The sequence below is a fragment of the Odontesthes bonariensis genome, chromosome 22 (assembly GCF_027942865.1).
Source record: "Odontesthes bonariensis isolate fOdoBon6 chromosome 22, fOdoBon6.hap1, whole genome shotgun sequence".
Taxonomy (NCBI): domain Eukaryota; kingdom Metazoa; phylum Chordata; class Actinopteri; order Atheriniformes; family Atherinopsidae; genus Odontesthes; species Odontesthes bonariensis.
The window spans coordinates 5,303,304-5,318,420 of NC_134527.1; the positions used below are offsets into that span (position 1 = coordinate 5,303,304).

The window sequence follows — 15,117 nt, forward strand, 5'->3', positions numbered from 1 at the left end:
GTTTAATTGTGGTTGTCAGACTTGTTGGAGAATATATTTGCAGACATCTGCAGACCATCTCTTTATCTTGTTTTTTACTCTGTGTGGACTTACTTCTCCCGTTGTCCTTCATGAAAGCAATGAGCTCGGAGTAATCCTGGTCGCCCATGTACGGCATGGCCTCCACCGTCACGTTCATCTGCTCCTTCAGGTTGAAGTAAATCCCCTCAGAGAGAAAGTAGTGCGGCCGGTCGTCCTGCCGCAGGTCGTAAAAGATCACCGCGGCGCGGGACGTCCAGTTAAAGTGCGTGTGCAGGACGTTGGCGAAGTCCCCCAGCTTGGTGGTGGACGGCCCGCTGCGCACTATGGTCCTGTACTCCCGCTGGTAGAAGCCGTACGCGGGTCCTCCCGCGGTGATGAGCGGCAGCTTCCAGTGGGTCGCGAAACGCCCCACGGAGGCCAGCGGGTACACGCAGCCGGGTCCGAAGAAGACGTCCGGGCGGATGTAAAGCTTGGCGTCCACGGCCACCACCTGCGCCCGGCTCTCGGCGCACGATCCCGCGGCGGGGTCCTCCGTGCTGTAGTTGAGGATGTTGATGGTGCGGCCGAGCAGCAGCTTGTGTTTGACGTGCAGATCCTCGTGCGCCATGAGGATGGCCGGGAGGACGCGCGGCAGAGCCCACGGGTACTTGTGGTGATTGTCCGGCAGCATCACCGCCACGGTGATGTTGCTCCTGCAGCCGGGGAGGAGGCAGCAGGACAGCGCCGCAAACAGGCAGCATCCCAGCGCGCCCCTGCATCCCATTTCTCTGAAGAGAGCGCGCAGTTTGGAGAGGACACGGCTCAGTTCAACCAAACCATAAGTATCCGTAACACCCCCCCACACCCTCTGTCTCCAACTCTCTCTTTCAGAAGTCGCGCGGAGTCGGTAAAGGTGTTATCCTGTCGCGCCAGCGCGGCTGTGCCATGCGTCTTTGCTGCGTAAAATCCCCGTTTATGAACTTCTTGTACTCCCCACAGCGAGTTCTCCAGCGCAGCGCAGTCCTCGCACTCACAGCCTCTCGGAGAGTGATAACATACATCCAGATGACTGGAACTTAAATCGCAGGAGCGCTCTGCTCGGCCCCCACACGTCACACACTGCAAAAAAAGTGTGTGTTCACTCCGGTGTCCATAAATCACTGTGAACCGGTGAAATGATGCACGGCAAATAAATGGCGTTTCCCTGTGAATTGAGGTGCTTCCGGTGCAGGTTGCATTCATCTTGTAGATAGATAAATACTTTATTCATCACAATTTGGGAAATTGTTTTGACTTTTGTTCCCACTTCTAAAAACCAGGTGGACCCAGATTCACCTTTTTGATTTCCCAGAGGAACCCGAACCTGCATCAGTTAATCAGAATCAGCTCTGGACTGGGAATCAAGCTGTTCGTGTTTTAATGCAAATTTTTGAAATTTAAAGAAAATCTAGAAACAATAAATTACAAGTCACAGATATTTGCCATTTTTTGCAGCGTGCTGTGAAAAAAAAATCCTCTTTAAGAAAACAAATAGAGGTGAGTCGCCCCCTGCCTGCCGTTTATGTTACACTCCGGGTGTAATACGCTCCCTGGAACATTATTATAGTCGGGCATTGGGGCGCACGGGCAGCTTCTAGAGGATTTAACGCGTTTTAACGGCTCCTTACGCACTTATTTATTTTCTAAATGGTCTTTGTTTTCTAAATTGTCTTCCCATTTGTCTCGGTACCTAACTTACCGCACTTACTCTAGCACTAGTTATGCTCTTAGCTGTTTGGTTTTGGAAGGAAATGCACTTATGATTTCTTGTGACCTGAAGTTCTTTTGCCTACCGATGTGGAACGCACTTATTGTAAGTCGCTTTGGATAAAAGCGTCTGCAGAATGACCGTAATGTGATGTAAATGTAATGTAACGGACCGGATCACAATGAACTGGATTAAATATGCCTGAATTGGAATGCATTGCAAGCACTTGTTTTAAACTTTCTGGTGTAAATAGATACATAAAAATACCTTTACAGGAGCATGTGCTTAAACTTCAAAAGGGACCCGTGGAAACCTGTTGGTAAAAATAATCAGGGAGCTGATGACTAAGGAAGGCATTAGTGCATCAGTTACATCCTAATACATGCTAACATGTGTGCCATGTTTCATATTTTTAGCAACATACTTGAATGTGTTAAAAAAAACTCTTTGCAGCAAACACAAAGTACATCTGAGGCTGATGTGAGCAAGAAATCCATCAACTCCGACTGTTGTGTTTACTTGACAAGTGAGCTTCATGCAGTTATTTTCATCTGAATTCAGACAAAACTGAAGTCGTTATCTTTGGACCTGAGCGTTTCAGGGAGAAATTGTCAAGCTATATAGTTACTCTAGATGGTATTTCCTTGGCTTCTAGTTCTACAGTGAGGAACCTTGGAGTTATTTTTGACCAGAACTTATCATTTGACTCGCATATAAAACAGGTTTCTAGGACTGCCTTCTTTTACCTTCTTAATATTGTTAAAATCAGGAACATCCTGTCTCAGAGTGATACAGAAAAACTTCAAGATTGGACTACTGTAATTCTTTATTATGGGCTGTCCCACATATTCTCTGCAAAGCCTTCAGCTGATCCAAAATGCTGCAGCCAGAGTTCTGATGAGAACTAACAGCAGAGATCATATTTCTCCAGTTTTAGCTTCTCTTCATTGGCTCCCTGTTAAATTCAGAATAGAATTTAAGATTCTTCTCCTTACATATAAAGCTCTTAATGACCGAGCGCCATCATATCTTAAAGATCTCATTGTAAGATATTTTCCTAACAGAGCACTTTGCTCGCAAACTGCAGGTTTACTCGAGGTTCCCAGAGTTTCTAAAAGTAGAATGGGAGGCAGAGCCTTCAGTTATCAGGCCCCTCTCTGTGGAATAAGCTGCCAGTAAAGGTCTTTCCACCTTTAAGACCAGGCTTAAAACTTTCCTTTTTGATAACGCTTATAGTTAGTGTTGGAGCTATATTCTTTTTCTTTTTGAGTAATGGTAAATTTAATGTTAATGTTAATTTGTTTCATTATTATTTTGCTCACTATAATTATTGATATTTTGCTAATATTATTGTTTAGTTAATTGCTTTGCTTTATAGGTTTAGTCCTTTTCTTTGATTTACTTACTGATATGATTTGAACACTTGGGGGCAGTAGTGGGAAATGGGCACACCTACAGTATATATAAGTAGGAAGTAGGTGGTGATCTGGTTAGGCACCTGGGTGATGGGCATATGGTTTTTTACCAGTGCGAGAGAGAGAGAGAGAACATTTCTTTGCTCTTCTGGAATAATAAATAAACCAGCCTCGACACAAAACTTCTGCCTGGAAATACGATGATTTCTTCCCTGCGTACATTACCTGCCCATGGTGCCTGAAGTGTTCGTTTGATTTGCTTTAAGTTAAGTTTTGTTTGACAAACGGCCACTACAGTTAGGGATGGCTCAGGTGATCCTGAAACATCCCATAGTTAAGCTTCTATAGGCCTAGACCTTTCCTCACTTTACTCTCTTTATGTATATGTGACACTATTGCTGTCATTAACTGGTGTTTCCCTGTTCCAACAGATATCCTTTGAATGGTGTTACAGTGGGTTTTTTCCCCTCTTTTCTGTCTCAAACCCCAGCTGGAGGAGGCGGATGGCCACCCTTCCTGGTTCTGGTTCTGCCAGAGGTTTCTTCCTGTTCAAAGGGAGTCGTTCCTCTCCACAGTCGCCTCAGGCACGCTCAGGACGGGAGATTGGACTGAAGACAAGTTTCTGTGCAATCTGTTGGTTTCCTTAGCTAGGAAAGTGTTTTTGAATTGGCTCTATATGAATGAATTGGGTTATTTTATGAATAATTATGATTACAATTAATTGAATTCCAATTGGCTTGAATTGGACTTTACTATCTAAGTGCCTTGAGATGACATTTGTTGTATTTGGCGCTATATAAATAAAACTGAATTGAATTGAATTGAATCACAGTTTACCAGAAAACTTGACTTTTTAGTCACTTTATTTATTCTCTTTTTTTAAATTTCTCTTGTTTTAAATTTCTTGTTCATGTCTGTTGTTGCGTTTTTTGGCAAGTGAATTTCCCCGTTGTGGGATGAATAAAGTATAATCTAATCTCATCTAAAATCAGCGTTGGTGTATCAGTAGTAGTGCAGAGAGGTCAGGGGATCACAGAACTGCTCGGCACTCATAACACCACAGCCAGTTTTGAGCTTGATGAAAGTCAGAGGCATGGGATGGTGCACTGACTAACTGGAACTGCATCCATTCATAAAGCTGTGCCACTTGGACCGTTAAAAGGGATCAAAAGTGATCCTGAGGCATGTGTTTCTAATTTGGACATTAAGAGAACAGCAGAATTTTCACGGTGATTGAAGTTCCTCTTTTTTATCTGTGAAATTCTGTATATTTTCAGCTGTTTGTAACATCCTTCTGTGACTCTTTTGAGAAGTAAAACTCCCATGACTGAATAAACTCGTGGAATGACATATTTAGATATTCTGCTTGGAAGGGGCGTTGCTAGCATATTTCTCCAAAGAGATCATAGGCCGGTTTGAGAGTCAGCGCATCACTCCCAGCAGGGGGTCAGATCACCCTGCAGCCATTTTACTATTTGAACTGACTGTGACCTCATCAACACAGCCTGAACCCTCTCAGACCAGCTTTCTGTCATTCATTTTGTTGAGCGGGCTCTGGGGGAGGATTCATCCCTCCATCAGACCTGCTGCCACTGATTTTCAGCCCACTTCTTGTGTCCTTTGGCACAGCTCAGCCTTTTCTCCCTGTTTCCCTTCCTTAAGAACGGCTTCCTGACAGCCACCCTTCCATGGAGCCCATCTCTGATGAGGCTTGGGCCAACAGCAGATGGATCAGCTGAAGCTCCAGATGCATCTCTCAGGTCCTGTGTCAGGTCTTTGCTGGATGTTTTCCTCTTTCTTAAGGACATCACTTTCAGATCCTGTTCATCTGCTGGAGATAGTTCTTTAGGCCTGACTCTTCTTCTTTTGTCCTCCACTTGTCCAGTTTCCTCAAATGTTTTAAGGACACACTGCACACCATGCTGAGATATGCCAAGTTTTCAGCTAACAGCTCTTTGGGAATCACCTTGTTGCTGCAGAAATCCTGTTTTCTGTCTGTCAGACTGTGTTATCTTTGCTGTTCTTCATAGATAAAACTAAAGAAATGGGAACAAATGATGCGTCTTTGTGGCAGAGAGTGCCTAAAGATACGATCTAAAATGGCTTCTTTGCTAAATTGTCCGTAATGTGTGGACACGACACTGGTTCATCCCTTGAGTTAGATGCCTTTTTATGCTTGAAAGTCCTTGAAAGGCCTGGGTTTGATTAAGAGTGAAAAAGACACTTCTTCTTTTGTCCTCCACTTGTCCAGTTTCCTCATGCTGAGATGTGACGTTTTCAGTTGAATGCTCTCTGGGAATCATCTTGTTGGTGCAAGAATACTGTTTTATGTCTGTCAAACGGTGTTTTCGTTGGTATTTTTCACAGGAGCAGATTAAAAAACAAATGACTTTTCTTCGTTTCTTTGGCTGCTAAATGTGAAAAGATCACCAGAATGTCTGGCGGCAAAATATAAAGAAATGAGGGTTGGACCAAGACTTTGCATAGTCCTGTTTCTGTACCGTCTTTATAACGTGAGAAGATCAAAGCCTAAAACGTTAAATAAAGCACACACACACCATTATAGATCTGAAGGAACAACTTTATTTCCACCGGTCCATGCGAATGTGTTCAAGCATGATTTAAAAACCACCTCAGGCGGCTGTCACGTATTCATCAGACTCGTACAAATGTGCATTTCATAACCACCTCAGCAAAGACAGATGACGGTTCTCATTTTAATCAACACGCACGATCGACATTTTCTGCTAGAAAAACACCAACAAAAATCAACAGTTTTTACATTCTCAGCCCTTTAAAAGACAAACAGAAAGGTAAGTATTCAGGAGTGTAGGGTTGGTGCTGCAACTCAGCCTGATATGAAGACGCATTCTAAGTGTTCAGGTTGCTGTTTGATTGATTGCTTTCAGTAAATACGGTTTTCTCTCAGTAAGCATGACCCAGAAGGTTTGCAGGTTGAAAGAAGCGTTGGTCCACCTTGGCTCCTCGTCCTTTACTCCTTCAGCCAGCTGAGCAGCTGAGGAGTGTAGTAGGTGATGATGATGTCGGCGCCTGCGTCACAAATCAAGCAGAAACTGTTAGCATCTGATCAGATTATATCTACAGCTGCTCGGGTAAAAAACACCCACAAACAGTCGTTTACAACCCTAATGCAACAATCTCTTTTTATTTTACTGGATTTTTTTGCACATCAGGGCCGCAACACATCCGGAATAAGCTGGGAAAGTTAATCTTTTACCATTCTGTAAAGCTGTCTCTTACAATGCTTCAGACATTCTGGCAACAAGGACTCCAGGTGACTGTGGCTGTGTTCGAAACCGCATACTTCTCCTACTACTCCTACTAACTTTGTGAGTTAGTATGCGAGTTTGAGTAAGTGAGAAGTTCCCGGATGCATACTAGATTCTCCTAAATGTTGGGTATGCATCATGAGGTTACTACTCATACTCAAACTACCCAAAATGCAACTTGACGTCGCCGATCGTCATTTCCTGTCAAAACGGAAGTTTCAAGCTAGCTACAACGAGGGTAGGTTCACTTCCTGTTTTCAAAACAAAAGCACCAATTGTATGGTAATGGCTTTCCCTGTGATAAACGGCAACGGGTATTTTATTTTGTGAAAATAACCGGAAGTGCGTTGCTCACTGTGGCTAGCTTTAGTAGCGCCGAATTCGTGGGAACAGAATTGTAAATAGCCGGTATTTTGTCAGGTTTTCAACACGTTGGGGATCTAAACGACTACTTTCTCGCCTGAAAATGTTTCAAATGTTGCTAAAGTTTACAGAGTTTAGAGCTTAAGCGAAATCAGCTTCAGGCCGCTGATTTCGGCTCGGGCAGGAGCGAAATGCATTGTGGGTAAACGCTCTGTATACTGTCTGATCGATGAGTATGTAGTATGTAGTATGGAAGTATGTAGTATGTAGTATGCAGTATGTAGTATGGAAGTATGTAGAATATAGTATGTAGTTTGGAAGTATGTAGTATGTAGTACGGAAGTATGGAAGTATGTAGTATGTAGTATGGAAGTATGTAGTATGGAAGTATGGAAGTATGTAGTATGTAGTATGTAGTATGTAGTATGTAGTATGGAAGTATGTAGTATGGAAGTATGTAGTATGGAAGTATGGAAGTATGTAGTATGTAGTATGGAAGTATGTAGTATGTAGTATGTAGTATGGAAGTATGTAGTATGTAGTATGTAGTATGGAAGTATGTAGTATGTAGTATGGAAGTATGTAGTACGGAAGTATGGAAGTATGTAGTATGTAGTATGGAAGTATGTAGTATGTAGTATGGAAGTATGTAGTATGTAGTACGGAAGTATGGAAGTATGTAGTATGTAGTATGAAAGTATGTAGTATGGAAGTATGTAGTATGGAAGTATGGAAGTATGTAGTATGTAGTATGTAGTATGGAAGTATGGAAGTATGTAGTATGTAGTATGGAAGTATGGAAGTATGTAGTATGTAGTATGAAAGTATGTAGTATGTAGTACGGAAGTATGGAAGTATGGAAGTATGTAGTATGGAAGTATGTAGTATGTAGTATGGAAGTATGTAGTATGTAGTATGGAAGTATGTAGTATGGAAGTATGTAGTATGCAGTTTCGAACACAGCCTATGAAGTAGAGTAAAATAACTTCATTCTGGCTCAAAATGCTGCTAAATATTGACCTGTAGGATCAAACTGTGGGACAAATCTTAATTCTCCTTGTAGAGATGAAATGCCAGGCTGCTGCTTTCACATTTATCCACTCAGATTTTTGACGTTGTTGAAGTGTAAACCCTTTCCTCTCTTCCCTCACCTGCCCTGCGGAAGGCGGTCATGGCTTCCATCACAGCGGCCCGCAGGTCAAACGCTCCAGCCTGTGCTCCGTGCCAGATCATTGCAAACTCCCCAGACACGTTGTACACCGCCAGGGGGTGAGTGGGGAACTGGTGAGGAGAACCAAAGAAGATGAGTTTCACTGAGCTTTTCCCATTTGAACCCATCCTAGTTTCTCAGGACCAGTGTTAAGAGTACTCCAACTACTTTTTATCGAGTAACGTAACGCATTAGTTTCGTGCGTTCGGTAATCAGTAACTTTGTTGATCAGCGTTTTCATTGTGGAAGTTTCAATTCACCAGCGAAAAGGACAACAACAAAATAACGGTAAAATGCCCTCTCTGTGTTGGTGAAAAGCTTCTGTCCACCTCAAAAAATTCCACTTCGAATTTAAAAAAACATCGAAGCCCCACTCTATCCCGCTGGTCTTCTTTAGCTACGTTTCAATCACTACTTTGAAGAGTAAATGTAAAGTAAAAATGTACTGTAATGTAATTAAAAACCTCTTCAAATGTCAAAAAAAGCTTGTTTCAAATGATATGTGACTCAAAACAATTTGTTTTCAAGATTTTTTCATTTAACAAGATATTCCAGATGTATTGTCTTCAAACAAGTCCCTATATCTGGCTGAAATAGTACTTGTTAGGCAGTTGTGTCTTATATCAAGTGTAATGAGATATTTTCACTAGAAATGAGACAAATATACTTTGATTTTTTTCCAGGGCATATCGGCTACCTGGGATGGGTACCAAACTTTAGACACCAAACATTACGCTTAATATAAGACACAACTGCCTACTATTTCAGTCAGATATAGGGACTTGTTTGAAGACAATACATCTGGAATATCTTGTTAAATGAAAAAGTCTTGAAAACAAATTGTTTTGAGTCACATATCATATGAAACAAGCTTTTTTTTTCATTTGAAGAGGTTTTTAAGCTAATTTCAAGATCACTTTTATCTCAAAAGTCCTAAATATCACATCTTATTTCAAGAAATCTTGACAAGCCGATTTTCACTCGTTCCATTGGCAGATTTTTTTTCTTATTTCAAGCAAAAACATCTTTTATTTGTTGTTATTTTACTTATTTTTGGAGGGGCATTTTTTCCAGTGTGTGTCTGCGTCAGTTAAGCTGTGTTACTTTTATTAATAGGTAACGCTGTAACGTAACTGATTACTTTTAATTGATAGTAATGTTGTAACCTAATTAACTGCTTTCCAAAGTAACTACCCCCAACGCTGCTCAGGACTGACAAGAACATCCTCCGCTTTACTCGCTCACCTTGTCTTTGACTTCTCTCACGATGTCCAGATACGGCAGACCTGGCTTCACCATCAGCATGTCCGCGCCCTCTCTCACATCTCGCTCCTGCAGCAGAGGCAACGGCAAAATGTCGGACACCTGCTTCACACACATACATCCCAAACACACACACACACACAAAGTAACTCACCACGGCCCGAATGGCAAGTCCTCTGGCTCCGGGGGGGAGCTGATAGCAGCGCCTGTCTCCAAACGCAGGCTTGGACTGAGCAGCATCCCTGCATGCAAACACAGCAGGAAGCGTGAGACTTCTGTCCCTTATATGATGACACCACATCACAGGCGCTCACTTACCTGAAAGGACCGTAATAGCAAGAGGCAAACTTTGCACTGTAGCTCAGCACTGAAACCTGGATGAGGAGAGCACAGACAGTCAGAAGACTTTAAGAGCTAAACCGACAGGATGGTTGCATGGGCGTCTTTGCTTTACCTTGTTTCCCAAACCATTGGATAACAGCGAGAGTTTTATGGCTCTGACTCTTCCGTCCATCATATCAGAGGGAGCGATGATGTGACAACCTGCAGCACAACAAGGCGAAGCCGGTTAATCACTGTACGGCAAAGAGTTCCAACTGAAAAAAAAGGGCGTGAGAAGGAAACACTCCAAGAAGACATGAGAACAAAATGAAAACGAGTTATGTTCACAGAAACATCATTATTAGCAAAACACAAACGCAATGTTCAAGGGGAAAACAAGAAATAAATTAGGGCTGGGCAACGATTAAAATGTTTTATCTAATTAATCACATGATTTCCCTGATTAATCACGATTAATCGCATTTGTACGCAAAATCCAAAAATGCTTTTAGCTTTTAGCATTTAGTTTTATTTTAAATGTGCTGCCATATGAATGAAAGTGCCATAACATTTGTTGTGCAAACACACTTTTAACATCAGCATCTTTCTGTAGTTTTTATGTAGAAGCCTCGCTCCACTGTCTGTTTCCTTGAATGACTTGCTGCTATCAGTTGTGTGTTTTGCCTTTAAGTGATATTTTAGACTGGAACTACTACGGTGAGAAGACAATTCAACTTGGCTGTGTTTACAGATGACTTTGGTTCTGTCGACTCCGCCGTCTGGAAGAACTTTAAAATGAAAATGGCCGAGTAAAAGTTCCGTACCCTTCTCCAGGTTTGGTGGATCCGCCGATTACTTTCTTTTCCTGTTCCACAGCAGACAGCAACAGACTTTTACAAAATAAAAGCCTGTGAGCAGCAGACTTTTACAAAAAGAGTTTTAAAGACGAATAAAAGAGAGTTTTACAGAATAATAAGTGGTCTGTGGCAAAGTGGGTTGAGCAGGCGCCCCATGTATAAGAGGCCCCGGTTCGAGTCCCGTATCGGACGGCCCTGTGCTGCGTGTTGTTCCCCCTCTCTTTGCCCCCTGCTTCCTGTCTCTCTGAACTTTCCTATGCATTAAAGGCACAAAAGCCTCCCAAAAAATTATTATTATTTTCTTTTTTTAAATAAAAAATAAAACCTGCATTGATGCGCTATAAAATATGTATCAGCGTTAAATAATTAACGAGTTAACTCGCCCAGCCCTATAAAGAATATGACTTAGTTTAATGAAGCACAATCTATGAGATAAAAATAGAATCTTAATTTTATCTTTAAAAACAGCTGCAGTGCCTTGCAAAAGTATTCACCCCGCTTGGCTTTTTACCTATTTTGTTACAATCCCACCTGTAATTTAAATGTTTTTAAATCTTATTTTATGTGGCAGTTTGTCAGTATTGCCGCTGGTATTACTGCGTTACACCACAAGCAACACAGGCATGAAAGAGCTTCTCGTCTCGCTTGGAAGTTACGTTTCTCATTTAAACTCTATTTAAGATGTCAGGCTGCTGACTCTTGGTGTGGTTGATAGTTTTATACACCTGACAGGTCGTATAGTTTTTCACCATTTTCTCAACCGAAGATCATCAGGGGCAGTAAGCATCCTGCCACTGGTCTAATCCCCAAATACCAACAATGAAACAGTAAAAATGAGCGAGCATTAAGCTATCTAATAAGTCTGACACGCCCGACAGACTCAGCTGATCAGCGGCGGGACGTGCTGGGCGGCCATCACGGACATCATGGTGGAGAAGAAAAGCCTTCAGACTTCCAGCTAAACACTGAGCAGCACCAACAGGACCTATTTCTGTCTAATCATGCGGGAAGCTTGTTGCATCCAATTATTTACTCTCTAAAGGGAGACGCATGACAGGTCCTAAGGAGCATTATTAGATAGATCATTAATGACGTCTGCATGAATGTGAAAAGCAGCTCCGAGGTATTCTTGGTGAATACCAAAAAAAGGGGAAGTATGTAGGTTATACTTAGAAAAAAGGAGGGGCTTAAGAACCAATCCTTGTGAGGTTTTCTTTCTGATTCAACACTGACACTGAGCACAAAGTATGACCTAAGCAACAATAAGACATAATAAGCCCTGATAGCCTGGCCCAGTCACTCGCTGTATGATGACGTAACTCATGATTCACGCTATGAAATGCTGAGCTGCACCAGGGGTGTTGGCACCTCCTTAAGTCATAAATAATTTGTGTTATTTCGGACATCTGCAGCTTCTCTGGCTCAAGGAAGACAACAGAATAATGGACGCACCAAACGTCCATCGCTGTGCAAACTTTACTCGTTGTTTTAGCTTCCTTGTGAACTGATATGCATGTGAGAAGATATCAAACATGATAAATATGTTTGAAAACTATCCATCTTTTAAATGTAAATGTATTTTATTTATACAGCCCTTTACAGACAATCCTTACGATGTAGTCATTTATTATTATTATTATTATTAGTTAGTAGTAGTATTTTTATTAGAATAGTTTATTATTGTATTATTATTATTGTTGTTAATAATCATTGTAAATATTTTTTTTTTTTTTTGAGCTACTTGACTAATTTGAATTTTCCCCATTGGGGGATGAATAAAGTATTTTTCTATTCTATTTCTATTCCATGTACCAAAGTGCTTTACAACAGGTAATAAATAAAGAGAAGAATAAGTAAAAACAAATAAAAACAATAAAAGAACAGTGAAAGCAATAAAGTACAACAAAATCAAATAAGATAAAAGTGTCGTCATACTACTGGGAATTAAAAGCAATCCTAAATAAGTAGGTTTTTAGCCTAGATTTGAAAAGGCTTTGAAGTCAGTAAAAACGTGAATGGGAATGAAAGCAACAGCTGAAAAATGACCAACGATCTGCTTGAAAAGAGAAAGTAGATTTACCCGCCCGTCCATAAGCCAGCGCCACTTCTGCCAAGCGAAGACAGCTGGCGTCATTGTTCAGGGTGCCGTCTTCATTCAGGATACCTGAAGGGTACAAACCAGAATGTCTTTACGCTGCTACGTATGTGGAACAGCAGAACTTCATGAACAGACACTGACCGCAGTGTCCATGCGACGTGTAGGGGCACAAACAAACGTCGCACGCCACAAGCAGCTCCGGGAACAGAGAGCGGATTTTTTTAACCGCCAGAACAGCCGGCGTGTCGTCTGAGTCGGCCCCCGAGCCCCGTTCATCCTGATGGGAGAACACAGAAAATGTGCGTGTTTTCAAATGTAAACTTAACAGATTCATATGTTGCTGCTTAAAGGGATAGTTCGCCTCTTTTGACATGAAACTATTTTCTCTCCCTTCGTATCCGAAAGTCTTCATACATGCTGTGTTTATAATATAATGGGAAATGCATCTTTATTAATCTTATATTGTTGTTTTTAGGTCAATTTTACAGCAACTAGGGGACTGAGAAAGCTGCTGATCGACCCATTTACAGAGAAATGAAATGATGAAGGCAAACCCATGGCCAGAATCATCTGAATACCTAATTAATGTTCAGATATTGAGCTACGAACGTGCCTTTCTCTTTTAGTTCGACGTACCTTTGCTATTTTTGCCGGGACACCAAAGATCAGCACACATTTCAAGCCGTTCTCCACGAGCGGCCGCAACATTCCCTCCAGCTTGTTCACCCCATATCTGCGGATAAAAAAGACAAAGGAGTTGTTATGAGAAGGCAAGAGACGGTCAGAAATGCTGACTCCGCAATGTGTGAAATTTCCTGGAGCTGCATGCACTTCAGTCCTTTTTGTCATGAAAGGATGCAAAATGTGAGTTCAGGTCTGCCGTTTTGGTTTGGTTTTGAATGAATAAAGGTCTAACGGATTCTCTTCTTATCTCATATCTTAGTCGAGGACCAGTGTGACCGCCCTTCCTGACTGCTTTTATCTGAAGGCAACACTCTCAATGGGTACACAACGTGGCCTCTTATTGCCATTCATCTAAGGCCAAGCTCAAAGACATCCATCTCACAGGAAAAGAGATGCATTCTGACAGATTTGTAACAAGCAAACTTGTCGTTCATGCATGTGTGTGTGAGACTTTACCTTGCCTGTCCTGGCAGGCTACCAATAGGCTCCACTGCATCTGCACTGTCTCTGTAACACATAGTGACACAGAACAACATTAAAACTATGTTAATATGGTACTTAAATGCACTTTTTTTTTTACAGGGAATGATTCACATTCACTGTTGCATCAGTCAAACTTCAGCACACATAGTAACCCGGCCTCACTTGTCGAAAACGGCTAAATTTCACTCACGTAACGAATATCGGGTAGATAAGATTGTCTGGTCTGAGATCGGCTGCGCAGGTCTGCCAGTAGCGGAGTGTTGGGTGGAAGTAGCCACTGTGGATGACCGACTCTGCCGGCGTCTGCATCTTTACCCTCGAAAATGAAAACTGATAAAGAGACAAAATACACAGAGTGACACAGGGAATTGGTCCAACTTGTCTATGCTTCAAAAGCAGAGTCAAAACACAGCACTCACAATCTTGTGCTTCAGCTCAGTCAAGGTTAAAACTGAGCAAGCATGCGTGGCGGGCGCTGCTTTTCCAAACAGCCGCTTGGCTCAGGCTCACTGCAGAGTCAACACACTGCAGGTGTGTCCTACTCTGTCAGGCCAGATCTCATCAGTGCAAACACAGTTTCTTTGTATAGACCAATGAGAAAGGATGGGAATTCAATAATATCAGTTGGGTTTAACACCCCCGACCCGATCGACGGATTCAGCGGTATAGATAATGGATGGATGGATGGATGGATGGGTTTAACAGCACAGAAGAGACTGATTACTGTGATTGTTTTACACATTTATGTTGTCCAGACTCCAGTTTTTCTCTCCCTTTTAAACTTTAAATGTATCCAGAGTTTCCAAAAATCAGTTTGATAGTTGTGTGTGTGTGTTAAAAGCAAAATCTGAGTAAAGGAATTTGGATGAACTGCACGCCATCTCATTATTTAAGTTCACTGCGTTTCTAAAGCATTGAAAAACACAAATTACGCAACATACAGTAGCAATAGTGTACTGCAGGGGCAATTGCTAACAGCGTCAGCTCACATAACTTTCAGAAACACGAAACCTTAAATAAAACCCAAAGCAGAGCCAGCTGCAAACAGCAATAAAAAGCAGCAGTATTGCTCCTGTGATTTTTAAGCATAGCAGGTCAGTTATTATTACATTATGAAATGTCATTTTGTCACCTTGACTAAGAAGTATCTAGACTATAACTATAAATAACAGCAACTTATGTCGTAAATCTATGAGATAGCGTTTCAAAACAATAATAAAGGGTTCATAAATACCGAATTAACCCAGCGTGCGCACCACTGAAGAAGGGAGTTGTCGACTTCTCCACTAAAGTTCAGTTGACTGACTGGAGGTGCTTCTTCTTCTATGGTTTGGCTGTTGTTGCTGTAATACCGCCGCCTACTGACTTGAATGTTATTCAAATTTT

General features: G+C 41.8%; 2 protein-coding genes across 3 annotated transcripts in view; both read right to left on the bottom strand.

Moving 5' to 3' along the window:
- npr2 (natriuretic peptide receptor 2) overlaps positions 1-1,078 on the bottom strand; it is a 70,895-nt gene extending 69,817 nt beyond the window's left edge. For both annotated transcript variants that reach the window (XM_075455597.1, XM_075455596.1), the window contains exon 1: positions 94-1,078. In XM_075455597.1, coding sequence (XP_075311712.1) covers positions 94-784 — 691 coding nt within the window. In that variant the 5' untranslated portion in view covers positions 785-1,078. The remainder of the gene's footprint in view (positions 1-93) is intronic.
- Positions 1,079-5,722: 4,644 nt separating this feature from the next.
- Positions 5,723-15,061, bottom strand: alad (aminolevulinate dehydratase). The gene is made up of 12 exons (XM_075455239.1): positions 14,966-15,061; positions 13,922-14,061; positions 13,705-13,755; positions 13,201-13,297; positions 12,706-12,841; positions 12,547-12,630; positions 9,743-9,831; positions 9,607-9,662; positions 9,443-9,530; positions 9,271-9,357; positions 7,967-8,096; positions 5,723-6,213 (listed from the first exon to the last, which is right to left on the bottom strand). The coding sequence occupies exons 2-12, from the start codon at positions 14,038-14,040 to the stop codon at positions 6,155-6,157; spliced, it is 996 nt and encodes a 331-aa protein (XP_075311354.1). The 5' UTR covers positions 14,041-14,061; positions 14,966-15,061; the 3' UTR covers positions 5,723-6,154.
- Between the last annotated feature and the right edge of the window lie 56 nt (positions 15,062-15,117).

Coding starts and splice junctions, on each gene's coding strand:
- alad (XM_075455239.1), bottom strand. CDS start 14,040: ATGCAGACGCCGGCAGAGTCGGTCATCCACAGTGGCTACTTCCACCCA. Junction 8,097..9,270: donor TGAGAGAAGTCAAAGACAAG/GTGAGCGAGTAA, acceptor TCTCCTCACCAG/TTCCCCACTCACCCCCTGGC. Junction 6,214..7,966: donor GACCGCCTTCCGCAGGGCAG/GTGAGGGAAGAG, acceptor TTTGTGACGCAG/GCGCCGACATCATCATCACC.